Here is a 27,873-nt window from a genome sequence, read left to right on the forward strand (position 1 = left end):
TGATCTTATAACTCGAAAATAGAAAACAAAACAAAACTAAAAACAACGAGGTATTCACTTTATAGAGTATTGTGTAAAGTAAACTACCCGCGAACATTTTCTATTATACTTTTGGTTGCTGGTAATAAAATTTTTCCTTGTAAATTTCCAAAGAAGGGTTACTTTATCATATGTTAAAATATGTAACATATGGACTACAAATAGATTGGCGGTGAACAGTTGATTATATGTATCTGTTCTTACTTGAAGAATTGCATTTCTTAATTCAAATAAGTATATTCTCAAATAAGAAATCAGGAAGTAAATGGGTGGATGGTGTATCGTTATTTAGAAAATTTTGAATCTAAAAATGTTATGTATAAATAAAGTTTTAAAAATTGTAAAGATATATATTCACAAAAATCCAGAAGTATTTGATAATTACACACTCCAAAAACGGCTAACATTGTCTTTCAATAAAACTCTATACTTTCCATTTTTCTCTTTTTTGCTATCTGGGGCTGACAAAGACTGTCTCTCAGCTTTTTTGCACATTGAACCCTTTCCACAGATCATTAGGAGGATGTGCACTGCTTAGCTGTGATCCACAGACCATAGGACTCTGACAAACAGGGGCAGGGGCTTCTGTGTATGATATTTTCCATGCTCCCATATGTAGTATAATAAAGTGGGCTCCGGTCTGAGAAAAATAAGCCTTGGGTTCTGGTTCCACTTCAGCTATTTTCCACGAGGTCCTTGGTAAGTCATTTTATTTAATTATGCCTCAGTTTCTGCACTCAGTTTAACGATAATAGACACTGAACATTTACCATATTCCAAGCATTTATCAGACACGGGAATACCCAATTATAATCATAAGTAGATAGTTTCAAAATAATATGGTAGATAGGGGCGCCTGGGTGGCTCAGTCGTTATCCAACGTTCGCTCAGGTCGTGATCTCGCAGCCTGTGAGTTTGAGCCCCACTCGGGCTCTGTGTTGACAGCTCAGAGCCTGGAGCCTGCTTGGGATTCTGTGTGTGTCCCTCTCTCTGACCCTCCACCCACTCATGCTCTGTCTCTCTCTCGGTGTCAAAAATAAATAAACATTAGAAAAAATTTAAAAACAAAATAATATGGTAGATAAAATGGTAAAGATACGAAGAGGTGCCACTTCACATACTGCAGAGCAAAGCATATGGAGTCTGAGCTATGAGAGGATACATGGTACCCACTCTGCCCACGTCACAGGTATGGGGGAGGGGAGGATGAAGTAACATTGGTGAATGTATTTAATTTTTAAAAATACAACTCACTGCATCATTCTTAGTGATAGCAGCTGTATAGACAACTATACAGTAAAAAAAAATGTTAGAAATTAAGGCCACAGTTAGACAAGATAGATAAATAAATTGTCAGACTGACCAAAGGAACAGAATAGAAACTTCAGCAATGCAAGTGGCTGTATACAATGAAGGTGACATCTCAAATTAGTGGGGAAAATGTAGACTTTTAAATAAGTGAGGCTGGATAAATTGAGAGTTACAAAGAAAAGTGATAAAGTTGAGTTCACTCTTAAAACCTATTTTAATATACTTCGAAATGGGTCAGAGATACAAAGGTAAAAAAAAAAAGAATATGAAAACTGAAATAAAACATGAGAGCATTTCTTTATAATCTGAAAGTAAGGAAAACTTTTCCAACATGATTCAAAATATAGAAGCAATTAGGGAGAAGATTGATAAATTTTGTTATAAACATAACCACTCCCCCCAAAGAAAAGACAAAACAGACTTAAAAATCTTGTGCATGGAAAATAACACAAGAATGAAAGTTAAAAGATATTTGATAAATGGGGAATAATATTTATAACTTTTATCACATACAAAGAGTTAACATCTCCACTATAGAAAAATCTTCTAAAAAATCAAAAGTGCACAATCCTATAGGAAAAAAAATGGACTAGATGTATGAAAAGATAGTTGACTGAAAGAAATACAAATTATTCTAAGCATTGAAAAGACGTTGGTTCAACTTTTCTCATAATAAAGGAAATGTCAATTAAGACTTTAGTGAGATACCATTTTCCACACTCAAATTAGTAAAAATTGAAGAGTTTGACATTACTCTGTTGTAGAGACTGTGGGGAAATGGGCATTCTCATGCATTTTGGTGGAAACACATATGGTACAACCACCATGGAAGGGAATTTGCCAAAATATAGCAAAATTGTATGTAAATTTACTTTTTTGGCTTAACAGTCCTTCTAAGTTAAGCTAGGGAACAAATGCAAAGAGAGGATTGCATCAAGCTATTCATTAGATTCTACTTAACAGCAAAAGCAAAAAAAAGAAACCAAAAACAACCCAATGTCTGTCAACATGAGATGGGTAAAATAAACAATGGCTTACTACACCATGGAGTGCCAGGCAGCTATAAAAAGGAATGGGGCATATTTTCATATACAATTATGACACGATCCCTAGGTCATATTAACTAAGAAATCAGGTGAGAAAAGTGAGTAGTAATACACTACTGCTTATATAAAGAGGGGAAAATACATACATGGAGACATACACACGCATACAAAATTTTAATATTTTCCCTTATTGCAAAAATGGAGGATAATTCTTTTAAAATGTGTAAACAGGGGCACCTGGGTGGCTCAGTTGGTTAAGCGTGAGACTTTGGCTTAGGTCATTATCTCATGGCTCATGGGTTTGAGCCTGTGTTGGGCTCCGTGCTGACAGCTCAGAGCCTGGAGCCTGCTTCGGATTCTGTGTCTTCCTCTCTCTCTGTCCCTCCCCTGCTCCTGCTCTGTCTCTGTCTCTCAAAAATAAATACAAAAACATTAAAAAAAATTTTTTTAAATGTAAACAAACACCTAAGGGAATAGGAAGGGATATAGGAATATAAATAGACCTTGTTTTGTACATGAATTTAAGATACATGAAACTATTTCCATGACTTAAAACAAAATTAAATTTCAAAAATATGTCTAAGTATGAAGAAAAATGGAACAAATACAGTTAATTGTGTATAAAGTTAGTGACATAACCAGATGGAGAGAAACTATAATAAGTAACTTTAAAAATAATAATTTTGGGGGCGCCTGGATGGCGCAGTCGGTTAAGCGTCCGACTTCAGCCAGGTCACGATCTCGCGCTCCGTGAGTTCGAGCCCGGCGTCGGGCTCTGGGCTGATGGCTCAGAGTCTGGAGCCTGTTTCCGATTCTGTGTCTCCCTCTCTCTCTGCCCCTCCCCCGTTCATGCTCTGTCTCTCTGTCCCAAAAATAAATAAAAAACGTTGAAAAAAAAATAATTTTGGTGTACATTCCTAGGGTTTATAACAAAGAAAAAAACCTGCAAGAGTATTGAAACTATTCTCAACAACCATACTGGTGGTGGTAGTGTCAGTCTAAGATTACTAAGGGGGCACCTGGGTGGCTCAGTTGGTTGAGCATCTGACTTCAGCTCAGGTCATGATCTCACCATTTGTCAGTCTGAACCCTGTGTCAGGCTCTGCGCTGACAGTGTGGAGCCTGGAGCCTCCCTTTGGATTCTCCCTTTCCCTCTCTCTGTCCTTCCCCTTCTCTCTCTCTCCCTCTCTCTCTCTCTCTCTGTCTCTCTCTGTCTCTCTCTCAGAATAAATAAATAAACTTAAAAATAAAAACAACTAACAGATCACCTATGGAAGATATTGAAGCTCAACTCATTGATTTGAAAGTCTAAAAATAGAGGAAAAAATTGAACATTTGCTTTCTTTTTCTTATATAAACTGTACTTATGTATAATTAGTTAATGAGGAGACATTTCTCTTTATAGAATTATTTCAGCTAATAAAGGAGGAAACAGAATATCACCACCTTGCAACCTACAGTGGAGTATGGACTTGAGCAGAAATTTTCAGTGGGGACTGTTACTGCAAAAGCAGAGATAATCAGACATCACGCCTCTTGGCCAAAGTACATAACACCATCTATGAAGGAATTTTGCCCCCACTCCCAAATCTTAATGTGATCAAGCATCTAGGTCTTTCAGACAATTTACAGGAAATAAGAAGGAGAAACGTCTGTGACATGTGGATGTAATGAGAGAAATCGAGACTATGAGAAATGCTCCGTGGAATGTTTAGATTTCTTTAATAAATTGAAAAGAGACAGAAATGAAAGAGGAAGAGACAAATGAAAGGTGATATAGTAGATTTAAGGAACGTATTTGCCATTTGGAATGTACAAACCTTATTTGGATTTGATTTGAACAGAACAAAATATAAACAAATTTTTAAAATGGAAACAGAGGGGTTCCTGGGGCTCAGTTGGTTAAGCGTCCAACTTCGGCTCAGCTCATGATCTCAAAGTTATCAAGTTCAAGTCCCGCATAGGCTCTGTGCTGACAGCTCAGAGCCTGGAGTCTGCTTCTGATTCTGTCTCCCTCTCTCTCTCTCTCTCTCTCTCTCTCTCTCTCTCTCTCTGCTCTTCCCCTGCTGTGTTCTGATTCTCTATCAAAAATAATTAAAAACATTTTAAAAAATGAAAAATAAATAAAAATTAAAAAATGACAACAGAGATTTTTAACAGTGACCAGATATTCAATGGTGTTAAATTCTCTCTGTGTGTCTTTTATTGTGTGTGTATGTAATAATGACATCGTGAATATTTTTTAAAGTATGTAATTTACACACATATGCACAAATGAAATGCTATAATGTTTCATTATTGCTTCAAAATTACCAGGAGGGATGGGGAAAAGAGTGAGTGGAGTTGATAATAATTGAAGCTGAGAGCTCGATAGAGTGGTTACATGATTTTTTTCTACTTTTGTTTATGTTTAAAAATAACCCATTAGTAAACCTTTTTTAACAAGGGAAAAGTAAAAGAAATTAGAGATTGTTGATATTCTTGGAGACTTTGTTGCTCTCAAGTGTAGTAATTGGTAGAATCTACAAATTCTGTGGTTGAAAGAGAAGTTACCGGGGATCAAAGAGGAAGAAATGAGTCGAGAAAACCAAAAAATTAATGTAGAATGTGGTTTACTTACATTTTTCTGGCTGATGAATCAGGTTACAGTGCATCATATGAAGAGTTATCATAGCCATAAGTGTAGACATAGAAGGAATGAGTAAAACCAGGGTCCAGGCCCCTGAGTGCTGAATGTAAGATATTCCCAGAAAGACAATGGTTGCTTTCAGGTTCATGATCCAACAAAACCTGGGGTGCACAGATGGAATTAAGAATACCATTCAGTTACCTCAGACAACCATCACAAATTTTAATGCTTTTATATATATTTCTTTTTAATTTAACTTTTTATTTTTCTTAAATTTACTTCCAAATTAGTTAGCATACAGTGTAACAATGATTTCAGGAGTAGATTCCTTAGTGCCCCTTACCCATTTAGCCCATCCACCCTCCCACAACCCCTTCCGTAACCCTCAGTTTGTTCTCCATATTTATGAGTCTCTTCTGTTTTGTCCCCCTCCCTGTTTTTATATTATTTTTATTTCCCTTCCCTTATGTTCATCTGTTTTCTCCCTTAAAGTCCTCGTATGAGTGAAGTCATATGATTTTTGTCTTTCTTTGACTGACTAATTTCACTTAGCAAAAAACCCTCCAGATCCATCAATGTAGTTGCAAATGGCAAGACTTCATTCTTTTTGATTGCCGAGTAACACTGCACTGTATATATATACCACATCTTCTTTGTCCATTCATCCATCGATGGACATTTGGGCTCTTCCCATACTTTGACTATTGTTGATAGTGCTGCTATATACATGGGGGTGCATGTGTCCCTTTGAAACAGCACACCTGTATCCTGTGGATAAATGCCTAGTAGTGCAATTGCTGGGTCGTAGGGTAGTTCTATTTTTAGTTTTTTGAGGAAATTCCATATTGTTTTCCAGAGTGGCTGCACAAGCTTGCATTGCCACCAACAATGCAAAAGAGATGCTCTTTCTCTGCATCCTTGCCAACATCTGTTGTTGCCTGAGTTGTTAATGTTAGCCATTCTGACGGGTGTAAGGTGGTATCTCATTGTGGTTTTGATTTGTATTTCCCTGATGATGAGGGATGTTGAACATTTTTTCATGTGTCAGTTGACCATCTGGATGTCTTCTTTGGAGAAGTGTCTATTCATGTCTTTCACCCATTTCTTCACTGGATTATTTGTTTTTTGGGTTCTGAGTTTGAGAAGTTCTTGATAGATTTTGGATACTAACCCTTTATCTGATATGTCATTTGCAAATATCTTGTCCCATTCCTTTGGTTGCCTTTTAGTTTTGCTGATTGTTTCTTCTGCTGTGCAGAAGCTTTTTATTTTGATGAGGTCCCAGTAGTTCATTTTTGCTTTTGTTTTCCTTGCCTCTGGAAACATGTTGAGTAAGAAGTTGCTGAGGCCAAGATCAAAGAGGTTTTTGCCTGCTTTCTCCTCAAGGATTTTGATGGCTTCCTGTCTTACATTGAGGTCTTTCATTCATTTTGAGTTTATTTTTGTGTATGGTGTAAGAAAGTGGTCCAGGTTCATTCTTCTGCATGTCGCTGTCCAGTTTTCCCAGCACCACTTACTGAAGAGACTGTCTTTATTCCATTGGCTATTCTTTCCTGCTTTGTCAAAGATTAGTTGGCCATATGTTTGTGGGTCCATTTGTGTGTTCTCTATTCTGTTCCATTAATCTGAGTGTCTGTTCTTGTGCCAGTACCGTACTGTCTTGATGATTACAGCTTTGTAGTATAGCTTGAAGTCTGGGATTGTGATGCCTCCTGCTTTGGTTTTCTTTTTCAAGATTGCTTTGGCTATTTGGGGTCTTTTCTGGTTTCATACAGATTTTAGGATTATTTGTTCTAGCTCTGTGAAGAATGCTGGTGTTAGTTTGATAGGGATTACATTGAATATGTAGATTGCTTTGGGTAATATCGACATTTTAACAATATTTGTTCTTCCTAACCAGGAGCATGGAATCTTTTTTCATTTTTTTTTGTGTGTGTCTTCTTCAATTTCTTTCATAAGCTTTCTATAGTTTTCAGTGTATAGATTTTTTACCTCTTTGGTTCGATTTATTCCTAGGTATTTTATGTTTTTTTGTGCAACTGTAAATGGGATCAATTGCTTGATTTCTCTTTCTGTTGCTTCATTGTTGTTGTATAGGAATGCAATGGATTTCTGTGTGTTGATTTTATATCCTACAACTTTGCTGAATTCATGAATCAATTCTAGCAGTTTTTTGGTGGAATCTTTTGGGTTTTCCATATAGACTATCATGTCATCTGTGAAGAGTGAAAGCTTGACCTCCTCCAGCCGATTTGGATGCCTTTTATTTCTTTGTGTTGTCTGATTGCAGAGGCTAAGACTTCCAATACTATGTTGAATAACAGTGGTGAGAGTGGACATCCCTGTCTTGTTCCTGACCATAGGGGGAAAGGTCTCAGTTTTTTCCCATTGAGGATGATATTAGCGTTGAGTCATTCACATATGGCTTTTATGATCTCGAGGTAAGCTCCTTCTATCCCTACTTCTTGAGGGTTTTTTCAAGAAAGGATGCGGTATTTTGTCAAATGTTTTCTCTGTATCTATTGAGAGGATCATATGGTTCTTGTCCTTTCTTTTATCGATGTGATGAATCACGTTAATTGTTTTGTGGATATTGAACCAGCCCTGCATCCCAGGTATAAATCCCACTTGATCGTGGTGAATAATTTTCTTTCTCCAACAATACATTTATTGTTGGAGCCGGTTGGCTAATATCTTGTTAAGGATTTTTGCATCCATGTTCATCAGGGAAATTGGTCTATAGTTTTCCTTTTTAGTGGGGTCTCTGTCTGGTTTTGGAATCAAGGTAATGCTGGCTTCATAGAAAGAGTTTGGAAGTTTTCCTTCCGTTTCTATTTTTGGAGTAGCTTCAAGAGAATAGGTGTTAACTCTTCCTTAAATGTTTGGTAGAATTCCCCTGGAAAGCCATCTGGCCCTGGACTCTTGTTTTTTGGCAGATTTTTGATTACTAATTCGATTTCCTTACTGGTTACGGGTCTGTTCAAATTTTCTATTTCTTCCTGTTTCAGTGTTGGTAGTGTATATGTCTCTAGGAACTTGTCCATTTCTTCCAGATTGCCCATTTCATTGGCATATAATTGCTCATAATATTCTGTTGTTATTGTTTTTATTTCTGCTGTGTTGTTTGTGATCTCTCCTCTTTCATTCTTGAATTTATTTATTTGGGTCCTTTCCTTTTTCTTTTTGATCAGAATGTCTAGTGCTTTATCAATTTTGTTAATTCTTTCAGAGAACAAGCTTCTGGTTTCATTGATCTGTTCTACTGTTTTGTTTTTTTTTTTGGTTTTGATAGCATTAATTTCTGCTCTAATCTTTATTATTTCCTGTCTTCTGCTGGTTTGGGGTTTAATTTGCTGTTCTTTTTACGCCAGCTCCTTAAGGCATAAGGTTAGGTTGTGTATCTGAAATCTTTCTTCCTTCTTCAGGAAGGCCTGGATTGCTATATACTTTCCTTTTATGGCTGCCTTTGCTGCGTCCCAGAGGTTTTGGGTTGTGGTGTTATCATTTTCATTGGCTTCCATATACTTTTTAACTTCCTCTTTAACTGCTTGTTTAGTCCATTCATTCTGTAGCAGGATGTTCTTCAGTCTGCAAGTATTTGTTACCTTTCTAAATTTTTTTCTTGTGGTTGATTTCGAGTTTCATAGCATTGTGGTCTGAAAATATGCATGGTATGATCTCGATCTTTTTGTACTTACTTAGGGCTGATTTGTGTCCCAGTATATGGTCTATTCTGGAGAACGTTCCATGTGCACTGGAGAAGAATGTATATTCTGCTGCTTTAGGATGAAATGTTCTGAATATATCTGTTAAGTCCATCTGGTCCAGTGTGTCATTCAAAGCCATTGTTTCCTTGTTGATTTTTTGATTATGATCTGTCCATTGCTGTGAGTGGGGTGTTGAAGTCTCCTACTATTATGGTATTACTATCAATGAGTTTCTTTATGTATGTGATTAATTGATTTATATATTTGGGTGCTTTCACATTTGGCACATAAATGTCTACAATTGTTAGGTCTTCTTGGTGGATAGACTCCTCGATTATGATATAATGCCTTTCTGCATCTCTTAATATGGTTTTTATTTTAAAGTCTAGATTGTCTGATATAAGTATGGCTACTCCAGCTTTCTTTTCTGGCCATTAGCATGATAGATGGTTCTCCATCCCCTTATTTTCAATCTGTAGGTGTCTTTAGGTCTAATGTGGGTCTCTTGTAAACAGCATATAGATGGATCTTGTTTTCTTATCCATTCTATTACCCTATGTGTTTTGATTGGAGCATTGAGTCTGTTGACATTTAGAGTGAATACTGAAAGATATGAATTTATTGCCATTATGATGCTTATAGAGTTGGAGTTTCTGATGGTGTTCTCTGGTCCTTTCTGATCTTTGTTGCTTTTGAGATATATATATATATATATATATATATATATATATATATTATATACTATAATATATATATTTATATAAATATATATATAAATTTTTTTTCATCTTTTCTCCCCTCATTGAGTCCCCCTTAAAATTTCTTGCAGGGCTGGTTTAGTGGTCACAAACTCCTTTAATTTTTGTTTGTCTGGGAAACTTTTATCTCTTGTTCATATTTTGAATGACAGCCTTGCTGGATAAAGAATTCTCGGCTGCATATTTTTCTGATTCAGCACATTGAATATATCCTGCCACTCCTTTCTGGCCTGCCAATTTTCTGTGCATAGGTCTGCTGCAAACCTGATCTGTCTTCCCTTGTAGGTTAGGGACTTTTTTTTCCTTGCTGCTTTCATGATTCTCTCCTTGCCTTAATATTTTGTGAATTTGACTATGATATGCCTTGTTGATGGTCTGTTTTTTTGAATCTAATCGGGGTCCTCTGTGCTTCCTGGATTTTGATATCTGTGTCTTTCCCCAGGTTAGGAAACTTTTCCGCTATGATTTGCTCACATAACCCTTCTACCCCTATTTCTGTCTTTTCCTCTTCTGGGACCCCTATGATTCTGATGTTGTTCCCTTTTAATGAGTCACTGATTTCTCTAATTCTTAAATCGTGCTCTTTTGCCTTAATATCCCTCTGTTTTTCTGCTTCATTATTATCTGTAAGTTTGTCCTTATATCGCTGATTCTCTGTTCTGCTCATCCATCCTTGCTGCCGCTGCATCCATCCGTAATTGCAGCTTAGTTATAGCATTTTTAATTTCATTCTTACTATTTTTTACTTCTTTTATCTCTGCAGAAATGGTTTCTGATCTATTTTCAACTCCAGCTAGTATTCTTATTATCGTGATTCTAAATTCTGGTTCAGATATCTTGCTTGTATCTGTGTTGGTTAAATCCCTGGCTGTCGTTTCTTTGTGCTCTTTCTTTTGGGGTGAATTCCTTCATTTGTCATTTTGAAGGGAGAAAAGGAATTAATGAGGTAGAAAAATTAAAATTAAAAAATTAAAATTAAAAAATATTAAAATTAAGTAATTAAACACACACACACACAAATCGAATAAATGATGCTAGATCTTAGGTGTTTTTTTGTCTGGGTGTTGAAAGTGGTTTGACAGATTAGAGAAAAAAAGTGGGGTGGGGGGGGAAGAAAGAGAAAAAAAAAAGGAAACCATTTGAGAATTTGAAAAAATGAATACACTGAAGTAGACTAAAATGAGAGAATGGAGGTAAAATAGCATTTGAAAAAATATACACAGAAGTAGAGAATACATAGAAAAAAATTAAAGAAAAATATTTTTATCAAAAATTAAACATAAAAATAAATTTTTCTTTTTCTATATTCAAGAAAAAGAAAAGAAAAAAGAGAAAAAAGAAAAAAGGAAAAAAAGAAACCGTTTGAAAATTTGAAAAAGTGAATACACTGTAGTAGACCAAAATAAAATGATGGAAGTAAAATAGAATTAAAAAAATTTACATAAAAGCAAAAAATATAGTAAAAAATTAAAAAATATTTTTAATAGAAATTGAAGGTAAAAATGAAGTTTTTCTCTTTCTGCATTCAAGCAAAAAAAAAGAAAAGAAAAAGAGAAAAAAAGAAAAAGAAAAAAAGGCGATTGTTTGAAAATTTGAAAAGGTGAATAAGTGAAGTAGACTAAAATAAAATGATGGATTTAAAATAGAATTAAAAAAATTTATACAAAAGTAAAAAATATAGTAATGAAAATTAAAGAAAAATATCTTTAATAAAAATTGAAAATAAAAATGAATTTTTTCTCTTTCTGTTTTCAAGAAAAAGAAGTGTAAAAGAGAAAAAAAAAAAAGAAAGAAAATTGAATAGATGGACCTGCTAACAGATTGAAGTAGGACTGAAATTACTTATTTTTCCCCTAAAAGTCAGTCTAGGTATCGCTTTATAGTCCATATACTAAGTAGATGGTGAGACTTGTGTTCTTGAAGAGCAAGGTTGGCCCAGTTGGGCGGGGCTCAGTGTAACGGCTCTGCTTTCCACTAGATGGCGCTGCTAGCCTACTGAGGTGGATTATTGAAGTGCCTGTAGGTGCGTATGTGCATGTGCCAGAGGGGTGAAAATGGTGCCACCCAGCTACCCAGTCTGTTCTCCCAGATCAGCAATCACGCACCTGTCATCTGTCTTCAGCTTTCGTCCACTCCCTGCTTTTTCACTCTCTGTGACCAGGCCCCAGGCAGTACCTCTCTCCAGAGTTTTGTCTCATATGTGGCTGCTTTCCCAAGCCCCTTACTTCTGAAGGACTGCAGCTTTGACCCATTCTGCCCCTCTGTGGAGGCTCTTACTGAGCAATGGCCAAATGAGCAATGGCCGAGTGTCAGCTGCACCCTGGAATGCTTGCTGGACCCTGCTGCTGCCAGTGCCCCGAGACTGCAGCCAGGTGCCAGCCTGACCCCAAAAATGTTCATGAGATGGTGTAGCAGCAGCTTTTCAGGGATTATGGAAGATCACAACACACATCTGGCACCAGGCTTGACCCTTAATGACATTGTTCCAGCACCAGAGAATGTGGCTGCCTCCATCAGTGAACCATTTTTCCCCATGTGGCCCGAGATCCTCCTGGGTCCCACTCTGTTCCTGGTGATTCTCCCTTCCCACCAGAGCACCGCCACGTATGGAGCTGCGGAGTTGCAGACTCTGCACTCCCCTTGTTTACAGTCTTAATGGAATTTAAACCTTCTCCTTTCTCCTTTTTTTAGTTTAGTCCCTGCAGCTGTTTCCAATTTTCTACCTTCTGTCCAGCTGCTTTGGGGAGGGGTGCTTTTCCCGTATTCTCGCCCCCCCCCCCAGTCTCCGTCCTCTCTCCACTGGCAAAAGCACCTCCCTTCCTGCGCCTCTCGCTCCCCATGTTCACTTCTCCGCGCCGTGTACCTACTGAATTCTGTGGTTCAGGTTGTGCAGATCATTGTGTTAATCCTCCAGTCAGTTTTCTAGGTGTGTAGGAAGGTTTAGTGTTGGTCTGGCTGTATTTCATGGATGCGAGACACACAAAACACTTCCATGCTGTTCTGCCATCTTCACTCCTCCCGCTTGTATATACATTTAAGCTATAAAATTGTGGCATGTTGGCTAAACTAGAATTTTCTTTTTTTTTTTGAAATTTTTTTAACGTTTATTTACTTTTGAGACAGAGAGAGACAGAGGATGAATGGGGGAGGGTCAGAGAATGAGAGGGAGACACAGAATCGGAAACAGGCTCCAGGCTCTGAGCTGTCAGCACAGAGCCCGATGCGGGGCTCGAACTCATGAGCCGTGAGATCATGACCTGAGTCGAAGTCGGACGCTTAACCGACTGAGCCACCCAGGCGCCCCTGAACTAGAATTTTCAAATATTGTTTATTAGATTTCTTAGTAAGTGTATACATATCAGCTATGGAGTCTTAACCAATTTTGTCATCTGTGTTTCATTCCTTTTGAGATTACATGTGGAAAGAATGTGTTCTCTTATCTAAAGTAGAAGTTGACAAACTTTTTCTACAAAGGGCCTCATAGTAAATATTTTAGGCTTTGCAGGCCATATAGTCTCTACAGCAACCGCTCATCTATGTGTTGTGGTGTTAGAGAAGCCATACACAACACTTCACTGAATATGCCTAATGAATCCGGAAAAGGCTGCATGGTTAAAGAGTTGAATCTTCCTATTTATTCCACTTTTCAAAGTATGGGCAAACTCAGGTTATATCTGGACAATGCATTAAACCAAAGACACGACTGTCATTTGAATAAAAGTTTCGGTATTTCTTCCCAATGAATAGTATTACAAATAAGTACCTAAACTAGCAGTCTGGTTTGCTAGTTAATCTCTGCCTGTCAACCTTCCATTGGGTCTAATGAATTATTAGAATACATTGTTAGAATCACATTGAAGAGGGGGGGTCTTAACATTAAATTAAAACATTTACTGAGGTAGAATTAAATACAGTAAAATACCTGTTTAAATATATAGTTTTATGAGTTTGGGTAAATGTTTCAATTGGGCAAACACTAATAGATCTAAGTTTTAGAACACTTAACATTATCATTAAGATTTAAAGGGCCTCCCTGATTAGATCAGGCCTATGCAGGATTCCGGGATAATCTCTTCTTTGATTAATTTAAAATCAAATGATTAGAAACTTTAATTACACCACACAATCCCTTCACTTTTGCCATATAGCAACATAATCAAGGATTTATACCCTGTCATCTCTGCCATATTCTGTTGGGTGGAGTCAGGTCACAGGTTGTGCCCAAACTCTGGGGGATGGGTCTGTCAAGAGTATGACCACTATGGGTCATCCTTTGGCATTTCCTCTACTTGTTCTAATTGATCCACTCTTCCTTCCTTTTCCCTCCCTCCCTGTCTCCCTCCTGTTTTCCTCCCCTCCCCCCGCTCTTGCCTCGCCTCTCCTCTACTTCCTTTTTATCCCCTCTAAGTGAAAAGAGAGTCACCAGGCAGGACTGGCTACGGGAAAGGGATATTAAAGGTCTGAAGAGAAAGGAAAATGTTAGAACTAATCTAAAGGAGGAGGAGAGAGAGAAGACTGGATACTGGATACTTGCTATAGGTAATGCCAAGGGGGCCACACAGCTCTAGGCCCACAATAAAAGACTAGTAAATAAGTATTTGATGAATAACACAGCATCTCATAAAAAAATCAACTGATCAAACAACAACATAGAACAATAAACTGAATAATTGACCTGGGAAAGTAATCGAACATGAAACATGGCCATGCTGAGGAAACTGGTTCACTATCGTCCACTAATAGAAACTTGTCACGATGCAGGTGAGACACACAGAGTTTTGTAGGACAACTGGGGAGAGTCCCTAGGCTCAGCCTCCGGTCATCCTTTCACGCTGCACACTTGAGCTGTGGCTGTCAGCAACCGAGAGAAGCTGGAGCCACAAGCAGTGTTATATTTCTTTCAATCTTTAGGAAACCCCCCCTTTTTTTAAATGTTAAATGTTGCTGAGAAAATCCAAGAAGACATCGTGTGGCTCTTCTAAACACCACATGGTGATGTAAACGAAATTACTCTAAAGAAGGTCAAAGAAAATTACAATTATTCCAAGACTTAAATCTTGTGAAAGGTAGTTAGAAACAAAAGAATTATAGTGCTGAATATCTAGGCATAGGAAGAGATTTCACATAAAGTACTCCATGTATTTTAACAGATGCCATCCGACCTATTTGATTGTGTAATTTTCTGAAAGAATTACCTAGTACAGGCATGTTTTATATATGTCTTTATTGATCCATGGACAGGATAAGCCATAGATAATTAAGGGGGAAATTGTATATGTATCAACTGTAAAAAAAATAAGAGAAATAAAAATCTACCGTCTTCAAACTCACCATTAAGACTCCTTTCATCTCATAGCTCACTAGCAAATTGAGTATATAAAGCACCTCTCACACAGAAAGTCAGAGAGCAAAGCACTAAAGCAAAATAAATACCAGTGATTAAGGAAAATTGAAAGCAGCAGTAAAAATATGTTTCTTTAGTCTACTTTTAAATACAGACTGGGAACTGCAAATAATGGGGAGTACATAGAAATCTGATTTTTTTTTGTCTTCATGATCCTATGGTATTGAATACAAATAAGGGGGGAAAAACTTGTTGCTAAAACTTCAGCAATCCTTTTGAGATTATTTCTTTTAAATATTTGCCTTACCTTATTTAGTAATCATTATTAGAGTCGCTCGAATATTTTGTCATGTCTTAGACGGACCAAGTTTCACCTACTTCAGAGTTATTGTAAGTGATTTTAGGGGAAATGGTTTGAAATGGTTTTTCTTAACCTGAGAATATACCAAGAGGGGAGGAAAGCTTTCAGGTGTTCATGGTGGTAGTGGACAATTTACGGAGTTCAGGGAGAACATTTTATTCTGTACTGAACAATATTGAGATAATTCACCAGGGGATTGGTGGCTCTTCAATGGGATAGAATTGAACTGTTCGGAAGCGTCAAGGAAACACTTGGGCACTGAAACCCTGGTGGATGGCTGTTGTCAAAGTTTGCTTCTTTTAGTAGAAACATTGGCCCATTGAAGTACTTCAGAGAACACTCTGGTAGCCATGAATTTGGGGAAAGAAGTATCAAATGGAATTTTTACAGGTCTTATTGTTTATCCATACTTTTTTTTCAATGCTGCAGTTAAAGAAGAGGAAATTTAATAAAGGAAGATATTGATTTTGGTGAAGAGATAGTATGATTAAAGTAAAAGGTATATTTTTAAATAAGAAATTTAGGAGAATATTTCACTCTTTCTCTCCCTGCCTCTCTTTCTTTTAACTTACTCTCATTCACAGTTGCTCCTGTGTATCATTTTCTTATTTCCTTAAAAACTTTAGACTATCGCATATTTACTGATGGAAATAAGTCCCTAGTCATGTACCTACTAATTTTAAATGCGACCACTCAGGCTTTAAGAGAAAGCAGGAGCAGTGAGTCATGTAAGAAATTTGTCTTTCTTTTCCTCAATATTCTTTGGTTTCCACAATTGTATGTTGGAGAGGAATTCTGAGTGTATTTCCTGAAAGCTTACAACTTTGGCAAAGTTAAAGGCGGTGCCTATTGTTGTAAGAGTAGGTGGGTAGCATTTGTTAAACTTGAGTAGGACCCGTGCAAATAGAAGTTTGGAAGATTTCTTTTGTATATTTTTTAAAAACTTTATTTATTTATTTTGAGAGAGAGAGCATGCAAGTGTGCAGGGAAGGGTCAGAGAGAGAATCCCAAGCAGGCTCCACTCCGTCAGCGTGAAGCCTGATGCAGGCTCAAACACAGGAGAACTGTGAGATCATGACTTGATCCAAAGCTGGATGCCTAACCAACTGAGCCATCCAGGCACCCAGTGATTCTCTTAAAGCTATTTACAGGCTATTTCTCAGTATGTAACTCACATGATATTTTGAATATTAATACAGTTATTCCACAAACTGCTTTGATTTTGATGGCTGAAATGTACTTCATAAATTATGATTTTACTACTGCAGAATTCAGTAGATTCATATTTTGTTTCTCTTCTCAAGGATCATGTGGATTTTCTCACTCAGATAGATTTTTAGGTGTGGTGAAAAATTGCCATGAATCATCAAAACTTTCCAAAGCCGCGTGGCATCCAGTGTGTGTGCTCAATGTTTAGTTTCATATCTTTGCAAGGTATCCCTAGACCACATTGGAATTCCTTTCCCTCAAACTTCTGGAATTGTTTTCACAATTCCGAAGCACTTGATAAATGTGTACATTCCCTAGCGATGCTTTCAGGAAATTCTGATCTAAGTGGTTGTGGGTGGGGTCTGGAAAACATTTTTAAATAAAGCCCTTAAGTGATTCTTAAAAGTAGGCAATTGCTTGAGAGCAGTTGTTCTTAAACCTGACTACTTAGGCAGCTTAAAAAAAAAAAATTCTGGTCTCTCAGTCTCACCTCAAACCAATATATTTGTAACCTTTGATGTCAAGGCCCAGGAATCAGTATTTCTTTTTTTTTAAGTTTATTTTTGAGAGAGAGAGAGAGAGAGAGAGAGAGAGAGAGAGACAGAGTATGAGTGGGAGAGGGGCAGAGAGAGAGGGAGACACAGACTCCAGGCTCTGAGCTGATAGCACAGAACCCAATGTGGGGCTCAAACTGGTAATGGTGAGATCATGACCTAGGCTAACATCAGAGACTTAACCAATTGAGCCACCCAGGCGCCCCAGGAATCAGTATTTTTAAGATTCCTCAGGTGACTTTTATGTACATCTAGGATTGAGAATCGCTGCTTTCAAACAACACTCAAGTAAATATTAAACAGCTTCCGAAAAAACATTCTGTGGGATAACAAATTTTTACCTCTGGTGTTTCCCTAAGATAAAAGTTATTAAATTCAAGTAAGTATTAACATCAGAATATTTTAGTGGGAAACAAATATTATATAGAATCAATATGAGTACTAGATATTCAAAATTTCTGGGATGGAATAAGTCAGTCTCTAGACTTTTTGAAGAACTCCACCAATATTCTATTTGGACTTTCAAATCATGTATAATTCACTCTGGTAACTGGTTAGCAACAGACTATGATATGCAGATAGGATGCAAATTATCAGGTGAAGTAACTAGAGAAATGTGGAAGCAAGATTTGAAGTTAATTGCAGTAGAATTTAAAATTATGGTTATAGACAGACTTAATTATCCACCTTTCTTTTTGCTTCCAGAAAAGATTCTGCACAGGTGTATTTACCTAGATGATCTCCAGTGTGGTAACTCTTAATTGCACACCTCAGATTTTGGAAAATGCTGGAAGAGCCAGGTTCTAATCTAGATAACAGCACAAGAATGTTGGCAGATTAGTATGCCTCTTGATTTCAGGGAGTTTAGCTATATTCTTTCAATAAGGTACATAGTTGAGGAAGATCCAGTACCAGATGGTGATGTTGGCTGGGAGTGGTTTTCTCACCTACACTTGGCAGCTCCACTCGGAAGTGGGGCTTTCAGTGCTCGAGACTTCCAGTCTATACTATTTAACATGATCATTGGGAAGCTTTAGGTGGTATAGATGCAATGACACGTCTCATTAAAGGTCCTGTAACTAGGAACATCTGACATCTGTGCTGAAAATAGAACTGGATGCAGCCTTCAAGTGGTTACAGATTCAAGTGGTATGCTGGTTTTTAAAGATACTACTGAAATTCATTATATTAACGAAGCTTGTAATTTCTCGACACACTTTTGACTTGGAGAAATAGATTTTAAATTAATGTGCTGCCCATTTAAAGATGGCCTCCTCCTAAACAGGTTCCCTCTTACCCAGAATTTAGACAACGATTTTAGCTGAGGACTTACTCGTCATTTAATTATAGTAACAGCTACCCTAATTTGAATACCTGTGATGTGCTAGGGTACTTTATATCAAATAAGCTATAAAACAGCCCTCCAAGGTAACCCCATTTTGTGGATGAGGGACTGGTGCTCTGAGAGGTTAAGGGACCCGCTGAAAAGCATAAAACTCCTCTGACAGAGCCAGGATCCCATCAGTTTGCCGGCTGCCCAGTTGGATCCCTGTCCATCTTGCCACCAGCCCCCGCAGTATATACAGCAATAGAGTTAACATTCTTTTCTATGAATTACAAAAAGCAGTTGCTCATGGTTTTCCCGTAGCTTGGTTTTAGGAACTTAAAACCAAAAAACTGAAACAACCAGATTCAGCCTTCAAGAAGCTTACCTTCCAGGGGGGTCCTTTATAACATGAAAGAGTAACACCTTGATTCCTCATGCACATTTCTAGGTGCTTTAACTTTAGGTTTTAAAGATTCTACATGATTCTTTCTATTAGAGATTTTAGTGAAATTAGGAAATAATAAGAAGCCAAATTGAAATGTGTTCATCCTAAATTTGGCCTTGCTCCTCCCGGCTGCAGAAATTCATTTTCACCCTGCTCCCCATCCCCCTTTTAAAGGCCTAAAGTACAAACCCATTGGGAGTCCCCCCCTTTCCCAAAGGAAATATTTCATTCATATAATGTCTCCTTTGTAATCAACACTGAGAAATGTCACTTTGATTAAACACAACTCTGAATGACTAAGACCACAGTACAATAAATTCTCCAGAGCTATCTTTCAGAACAACTGATTGCTCTCCAGTCTTAATCCTCCAGAGTCTTATTTAATCAAAATGATGTTGCTAATTAAGGATTAAAACCTCCGAATAGAATAAAAAAGAAGGATTTTTCTTTCTCCTTTGGGCAGGTCAAGGAGGCAGAATTTGCTATAAGGAAGTAAAGAGTCCCTTCCACCCTTGGTAAAACTGCATTTTTTTCTGACGTTTGGACTGAATCCAAAACAGGCCTGAGTGCTTTGTAATATTAATATAACTGGGAAGAAAGAAAGAAAGAAAGAAAGAAAGAAAGAAAGAAAGAGGGAGGGAAGGAGGAAAGGAGGGAGGAGAAAGAGAGAAAGAAAAAGAGGGAGGAAGGAAGGAAGAAACTGCCTTGGATAGTTACATGGTTGTATATACCTAGATTATTGATTCTAAATTTTTTCATTTAATGATTTTAATATGAATTTTCTTTAAATGTTTTGTCTGATTCTGTCTGTACAGAATCTGTCTGTCTGCTTTTTCCCCTTGCTAACATTGATGGAAAGACAGAATATTTAGAAAAAATGTTGGCAAATCATTTCACAGAAACAGGGGAACAAAAGAATGTATCTCAGATCTACTTGATATTCCACTGATGAGTAATAATAACAACAAAATTTGCTAGTAAACGCTGAAATGCTCTACCTTAAGATCCAAATTTTATTTTTTTGAATCTGTATTCGATAACAAAAATTGATTCTAAAACCACATAAAGCTGTGTAAGAACTCACTGAAAGAGAAAAAGATTTACAGAAAGTAGTTAGATTTTCATGGAATCCAAACTCTTTTAGGTGTTAGGGGTGAAGTGGATGCAAGACAGAGGTACTGGTTGATGTTTCAACAAGTTGTAAAATATAATTCAACAAATTGTATTCAAATTGTGTTCAACACATTTAAAAAATTTACAATTTGTAAAATACAAAAATTGTAAACTGCAATTCAACAAATTGTAAAATACTTTTTATCTTCTCTGCACTAACCTGTGCATTTATAACCTCTGCCACATTAGTCTGCTACAGTGTAGACATAACTAACAACAGCTACCATTTATTGACCACCTACGATGTGCCAGGTTCTCTGCCCACAATGCACACATTATTACCTCTAATAAAAACCCAAGAAGAGGTATCATTATAACCCTCCATAAATGATTAAACTGAAACTTATAACGAATAAATGACTTGACCAAGGTCAGATAGCTTGTGTTAAGTAGAGTTGAGACTTCTACCCAGGCCTGTTTGGCTCCAAAGCCACCTTGTATTTAATATGATAAGCCACTTGTTTATTTGGAAGATTAATTTATCATTGCATTTCAGGAAGATGCTGGTAAGCTGTGGTGGTCTGTACCTGACTCATAGGCTCCCACAGTTCCTGGCTGAATCATTGTCACAGGCATTGTCACGTCCTCACTTACCCAACCCAGTCAATGACAAAAACTGAATTACTACCATCAACAGGGTACCAGAGAGCAAACAATGGGAAATCTCAGGAGGGAGAGGAACATCATAAACCTTGTTTCTCTTCTAGCCAGTGCTACTTACCAGTTAAAAAAAGACATTTGTTTCTGGGATCCATACTCCTGAAGGCTATAAGCATCCGGTGGACAAATGATGGCTCGCATTCCTCCTGTGCCAAGGCAGATGAACAATAGTGCCATGTAAAACAGCCTGTTCTGCTCCTTTGTTGGTATATTGTTAATCATATGGTGTGTGCCTATATAGAAATCTTCCAAGGGAAAAGCAACCACAGATAATAAAACAGTGCCTGTAGAGAGAGAAAAAAGGAGAATAAATATGGCACAGACCAACTGAATCACCAGACCATGTTATAAATAAGGCTTTAACTCTGAAAGTAGCATCATTGTGTGATTGTCTTATCAAAATATTTGTTAGTCACTGCGATTCTGGAGATAGCATGATTTTTCTAAATGTGAAAACTCCCTTCAATATGTCTTTTAATGAATCCAGAGGCCTAGTTCTTTCCCCTCTCAAATTTGACGTATCTTTTCTCTCAGATGTATAAGCAAATCATGTCCATTTTAACAGAATTTGGAAATATGTCATATGAGAAGCTAGAGATGGCTGTAATCTCACGCCCCAGAGCCAACCACTGTTAGTAAGGGTTATTTGTTCTCGGTCACTAGAGTGATAGAAAACTCGAAGATCTCAGACATGTCAAAAGCCTGCTAAAGAAAATGTTTTAAGGAGAACATTATCAGAATTGTAAGAAGAACAGAGTCTTTTTTCCTTTTCTACTCTCTTTCTCCTTTTAATGCCCTTTGATTTCTCTCACTTAGGCAGCTGGGCAGAGCCATCTCGGCACACACAGAGGTAAGAAGGTGAGGTGGGTGAAGCAGTGCAAGCCTAGAGGAGGGAAAGACAGGAAGTGACAGGGCTGGGGGCCAGTCAAGCCTTCTCACTTCCATCTCTCAGGGACCACACTTGAGCACTTTCCTTGTTTGATAGAAATTTCATACTTTTGCTAAGCTCTTTAAATTCTGCAAAGCAATTATATGTATTATATTGTTTCATCCTGGAAAAGCTTTGTGATGTCAGAGGTAGATTTTCTCTTATTCCAATTTTTCAAAAAAAATAGATCAGATTTAGTGAGGTTAAGTGACTTGCCCAATGTTACAGAGTAACCGTGATGTTATCTGCCTCTTTTTGTAATTCCCATCAAGTGGTCAAATCATCTTATTTATTTATTCATTTACTTATCAATTTGATTAGTGAAAAATGCTTCTCCCTGTTACTTTTGTCTTCCATTTTTTAGATTAATTTGGCTTTCGTATTTTTGGTATAAATTTTTACATGGTGGTTTTGTGTGGTTAATTTTCTCAATTAGACTATAAGCTCCTAAAGGCAAAACTTAGGTCTAATATTTTATCTCCCTCTTACAATGGCTTTTATAATGTGAAGAAAAATGCACTCAATAGCTGCTTGGTAACAAATTGATTTATCATGAGAATGGGCCCTTTAGATTACTGAGGTTGAGATGTTTCCTGTCAAGTTTGGCCAGATGTGATACCAACTGCTTTTTCTCTGCCACTCAGTCCACTTGTCTCTGGAAGGGTGATGTGAGGCCTGGCTAGGCTAAGGACACCCAAAGGGGATGGGCAGAGACGTTACTTCTTGCAGCAACCATATATTTAAAGACAAACACTTTTAAAAATATACATTTGTTTACTTATTTTGAGAGAGAGAGAGAGAGAGAGAGCACTCACAAGCAGGGGAGGGGCAGAGAGAAAGGAGAGAGAGAATCCTATGCTGTCAGTGCAGAGCCTGACCCGGGGCTCAAGCTCACAAAGCATGAAATCATCGCCTGAACTGAAATCAAGAGTTGGATGCTTAGCCAACTGAGCCACCCAGGCGTCCCTAAAGACAAAACACTTTTACCTTTGTGTACATTAGAAAGATGCTTTGCTTCCATCTTTTGAGAAAATGTAATATGTTGATTTCATTGGATCAAAACTTTATTTTTATCTGTGGTAAAATTGATGTAATAAAAATACAAGTCTATTACACGTATGATAGAAAGTCTCCTCTTTGATGTGTGCTATTGTGCACTACATAATCAGCACACATACTTCACAGGTCTTTGTAAAACACCAAGATGTGCTATCTCCTCTGCTAGGTCGTGGGGCCCCACTGGATTTCCTCTCCAGAAGCTAATGAGTCCATCAGAGAAGACAGACGTACAGGTGGAAATTATATTATAATGTGCTAAATGAAATTATAGAGGTTTGATTAGAGTATGGGTGAGCACAGAGAAGGGAACAACATGGGTCTTGAAGGAAGGACAGGATTTTTCAAGTCTTGGATATGGGGCAGAAACATAAAGGAAGGTTGAAAATTTCAGACATACAAAAAAGCATATGTAAAATTTTTAAAGAAGGGTAGTAGACAAGAAGTTCAGCATGGTTGAGGTCACATATTGACACAAAAGCCTGGAGAGGTAAATTTGGGACAGATTGTAAAGGTTCTTTTGTACTAAGTTGAATTTTGTTTTTTTAGATAATACAGCCAATATATAGATTTATTGGCTGAGGAAGTCAATGTTGTTAGTAGAAAGGTATATGGATTGGAGTCATACTGATAGACCAGTAAGTAGGCCATTGTAATGATCAAGAAAAAGCAATCTACAGTTCTGAGCTAAGGTTTAACATTGGAAATAAAAGACACATTTTTGATAGAACCTCTGATACTCAGTGACTGGTTGGAATTTGATGGCAGCTGTGAGTGGGGGCCGAGGAAATAGCTTTTAGTAAGAAAATGAATGGTTATGGAGTTGACGTAGGTCTTTTGTTGGTCAAAATCTAAAATTGGGACTTCAGTCCTAGTCTGATGGCTTACACAAGAATTTAGACTGATAGGAATTACCATGTTAAATAAGAAGTTACCAAAATCTATGGGTGTGGTCTCTTACCAAATTCAGAAGAGAAACCATTCAGATGCTTGCCTAAATGTCTCCTTATCAGAAAACATTCCCAGATACAGAATAGTAACCATGTCACTGTTTAGTCTCCCCTGTCCCCTTACTGAGCAATATTTTTCATCATAACAATACTGAGCACCTGGCATAATGTCATTTGCTTGTTTACATTTCTCTTTCTTTGGAAAGTCAACTCCAACAGAGAAGAGACTGCATTCCTCCTCTGTTGCATTCCCAGATCCTGGGACAATGCCTGGCACAAAGTGGTCACTGAGGAATGTTTATTGAATGTTGACTGAATATTTGCCATGCAGTGGCTTTGTTTTTATTTAACAAAACTGGAGCAGTGAAGAAGTTATAAGTTTAAATCACACTCTATTGGATGAATGGTGAAGGTAATTGATCACCTGCTGGAAATTGGGTGATATGTTGGATACCTGATATTCACCCCTTCCTCATTTATCTCCTCCCCTGTTCCCCCAAACCTGCATTTCTGCTACACTTCTCAGTAATGGTGAATTACATACTACCTTCCTAAGTTCCTCAGCTCAGAAACTTGGAGTTAATGTTTGTTTTTCCATCATATTTGTTCTCTTATTTAGTAGCCAAGTTTTGATGTTTTTTTTTTCCATGTTCTCTCCTGGATTGACACTTCTCCTAGACTGTCCTCTGAGGTGTTCTGGTCTCCCTGTATAAAACCTGTCACTGTGATTGTCTATCCTTTTTATTGAAGAAAAACATTTCACAACTGTTTTAATTATATCTTCAGTGACTGTGTTGTCCAGAAGAACAACATAACTTTTCAGCCCCAAGTTCCAGACTGTTCATCAACTTATTCTCTATACCGTATCAAACAATCTTGATATCTCCCCAACATTTCTCACAATCTCTTGACTCCCAAACTTGTGTAGATTATTTATTTTTCTCTATATAAAGAAGCACAGTGTAGTGCTTGAATTCATTTGTTTAGCATATAGCCATAGTTCATAATATAGAAATCATGCCTGCATATGCAATCTTAATTACTATATGGCTAATTAAAAACCACCTTTTGATGAAAACATCCTCAATTACTCTACGTGAACTTCAAAACCCTTCTTAGCACATTTCATTGTAGTTATGAAGCAAGTGAACTTCAGGTTTCACATAGAATTTGTCACGAATTTGGGCTTGGGGCAGGAAGGGGGAAAGGAGCGCATTTGAAGCACAGAAGACAGACACATAAAGAGGTAATTATTATAAAAGATAATCAGTGCAACGATATAGGTATCAAAGCATCCACACATCCACACTCACACATACGCACAGATGTTTGCTAGCATCCCTCAAATAATACAAAGAATAGTATAAATTGAAACAATACTCTTCATTTATCACATTTTAGGCTAACAGCAAGATAAGGATAATAGAAAGTGAAAACTCTACCAAAAAGCTATTCAATTAAGTTGCAAAACAATCCAGTCAGAAGAGGACACTCACCTAGAAAATGTAGACATAAGCAAACATATACCAGTTTGTTTCTTCTTAGACGGACATCAGCAAGCCATCCCACAAACACAGGGGTAAGTATTGAAGTTCCAATAAAACACAAGTTCAAAATGGCTGCCTGGTAATTGAGGTAGCCAAGCTTGACAGTGCAAAAGGGGATCATATTGCAGACGACTTCAAAGAAAATGAACCTCTCACACAGCTCCACCAGAAACAAACAGATTCTAACCCGAATTTTTTTCCCAGAGTATGATGAAGAGAAATAACCAATATGTCTTATAGTTTTCTCCTTCTCAGTGCGGTGATTTAAGGATATTTCTTCATCCGTTATTTCAAAGTCTGTAACAGACATGACTACCCCCCTTGAATACAACTTTTGTTAGTGTTTTGAACTTGGTGATTTTTTTTACTCCCAACCCTCTAATGAAAAAATAAATAAGATCTTTGCTTTGAATTTCACAACTCCACGCTGAAGTTTCATACTCTTTTTGCACATTAATGTTGTTCATTTTGATGATCCGGGAGCATGGGAGAGGAGACACAAGTATTTAAATGTTCATGGTAGACCAGCGTAGCCAAATCTGATTTGTTTGTCTAATTATTTAGAGGCTAATTAGGCTTTTCCTCCAAACTTATATTGTATGACATGAATCCTGTTGCATACATGTAGAAACTCATCTGCCTCACACTGATAAAGGTTTAAATACTGAGGCAAAAGAAGCAGTTTTTCAGGAGAATTTGAGTACTAGATCAAGAAATAATTTGAGTCTAATAATTTCTGATACTTTAATTAAACAAGCCAGAACAGCACCAAGAGATAAAGCGCGAAAGGAAATCTATTTTTGAGGGGGCAGAATACCTTATCATTATTACATTTCTTGTTATTTTTGGTTGAAATTCTGATAAGAAAGCTAATTAGGTAACAAAAGTCTGGTACATTTAGGTAACAAGCAGAGTTTGCAAGAAAGTAATTTAAGTGCTCTAATGAAAGGAGAAAATATTAAACAAAAACCCTTTTCCTTTAAGTTGACCCCATGCTTGTAGAACAGCCTCTCGGAGGAAATCAGAATCAAAAGGTGCTTTTTGACTCCTTATTATTAGTCAGCAGCAGGGATACAGCAACCATCCTACACATGCTTTGGGGAATATTGGATCTGGTATCACCCTGACCCTCCTCCAGCTGGGTGAATGGATGTTAGCATTCTATGTTGGAAAGCAGGAGGGCACCAATTAAGCGAAAAAAGCAGCAGTAAAATAGAACACTTGAACATGTAGGGATTTAGCTGCAAGGACATAGGAAGACAAGGAGATGGAACTATTGGGTTAAAGTCATAATAATTCAACACATAGGCAATGAGTATAAGAATGTTAATTTTATGGTGGAGTCAGAAGCAAAAGACTGATAAGGGCTTTTGACTCTGATTCTTATCTTCCGACCTGAGAGATTGGGAGCAAACATTTTGCTTCAGCTCTTTCTAATAGTTTCATTCTAATGGTAACTATTTTCATCTGTTCAGCATCGCTTCGTCTTCTTTGGTAACAATGCCCTACTTTTCCTTTGTGTAGGGTGATCATGCAATTTATTATCCAAACTTGGCCTCTTCGGTGAGTGAAAATGAAGCTATTTATAGTTATTCCCCAAAACAGATATAAACTAGACCATCTAGGGCAAGGCCCAACATACATCTTACCTTTGGGAAATAGCTCCCATCTATTATGTGAGATCCTGGTGGAGTTTTCTTCTGGCTAAAGGAATCAGCACATGGTCTCAGGCAGCCCTTTCATATTTTCCCCCCAAGAATTTTAATCACGAGTGAAATGACTGAAATTTGGACATGGAAACTGAGTCATTCAGATGGCAGTTCTCAAAAAAAGGGATTGTTCAAGAGGTTCTGATGGAAAATTCAGGGCCATCCTGGTTGTTATCCTTCAGGAGGCATGATTAGCTTTTCTTCTGTAAAGGACTCACTTTCCAATCAATTTTGGTTGTTTGGTTCCTGTGGTTTACAAAGAACCCTGAGTGATCTTTATCTTTTTGTTTACCCCAGATGCAAGGGAAGAGTCTTTCCCCAGCCACTGGGTGTATATTTAACCAGCACCTGACAAAGGACTCCTGCAGGATTATATCATAAGAAGGGTAGCACTAATGATAATCATGTTTGAATTCTTTGGCTAAAATGTGTATCCTTGCCCCAAAACAGGCTACAGGTATTAGAAACCTGTGTTGGAGATGGTTGACTCAGGGAGAGCAACAACATTTGCTGGCGAGAGTTAGAGCAATAGGAAAACACCTCTTTTTCGTTATTATTTCTCGATACCAAGCTCAGAGGGAGCTTAAAGGACAAGTACAAATTCCACTTGAGAATAACACTTGGCAGGGAATATTGAATGCCATCCTCTGTCAACAGACTTGAGCCCTTGAGTGGGGGCCGATGCATACTTGAGCTTCATTCAAATTTCCCCCCACCCAAACCTTGGGCTTGTTCTCTTTCTTCCCCCACCTCCCTTAATAACATGATATTTTCCCTCCATTTTAAGAGCAATGTGTGTACAGTGGATGCAATGTGGAAAATATCTAGAAATAGAAAAAAGTGAAAATTGATGCAGAATTTATTTTGCTGTTTTCCCTCATGACTATTTTTTATTAATAGGCTTTAAATATTTAAATTACATAATTATATACAACTACTGTATAATGCATTTTCCATTCCTTTTTTAGGTAATTTAACATTCCATTATGAAGTCTTTGTGAACATAAATTTTTATGGTTGTATTCATAGATACATCATTCCTTTAACTATTCCTCCATTTTTGGTTAGTTACTTTTGTCTCAGATCAGTTATAAGCCAAATTTTCTTTAACTTTTGATTA

The 27,873-nt window shown here is 37.3% G+C and overlaps 1 protein-coding gene across 1 annotated transcript in view; it reads right to left on the minus strand.

Moving 5' to 3' along the window:
* The window catches only part of SLC15A5 (solute carrier family 15 member 5), an 84,638-nt gene extending 59,284 nt beyond the window's left edge, over positions 1-25,354 (minus strand). The window contains exons 1-3 of the mRNA XM_030322062.1: positions 24,994-25,354; positions 20,625-20,847; positions 5,017-5,186 (exon numbers count right to left, since the gene is read on the minus strand). Of these exons, the coding sequence (XP_030177922.1) occupies positions 5,017-5,186; positions 20,625-20,847; positions 24,994-25,354 (754 nt within the window). The remainder of the gene's footprint in view (positions 1-5,016; positions 5,187-20,624; positions 20,848-24,993) is intronic.
* Positions 25,355-27,873: the final 2,519 nt, after the last annotated feature.

The sequence above is a fragment of the Lynx canadensis genome, chromosome B4 (assembly GCF_007474595.2).
Source record: "Lynx canadensis isolate LIC74 chromosome B4, mLynCan4.pri.v2, whole genome shotgun sequence".
Taxonomy (NCBI): Eukaryota; Metazoa; Chordata; class Mammalia; order Carnivora; family Felidae; genus Lynx; species Lynx canadensis.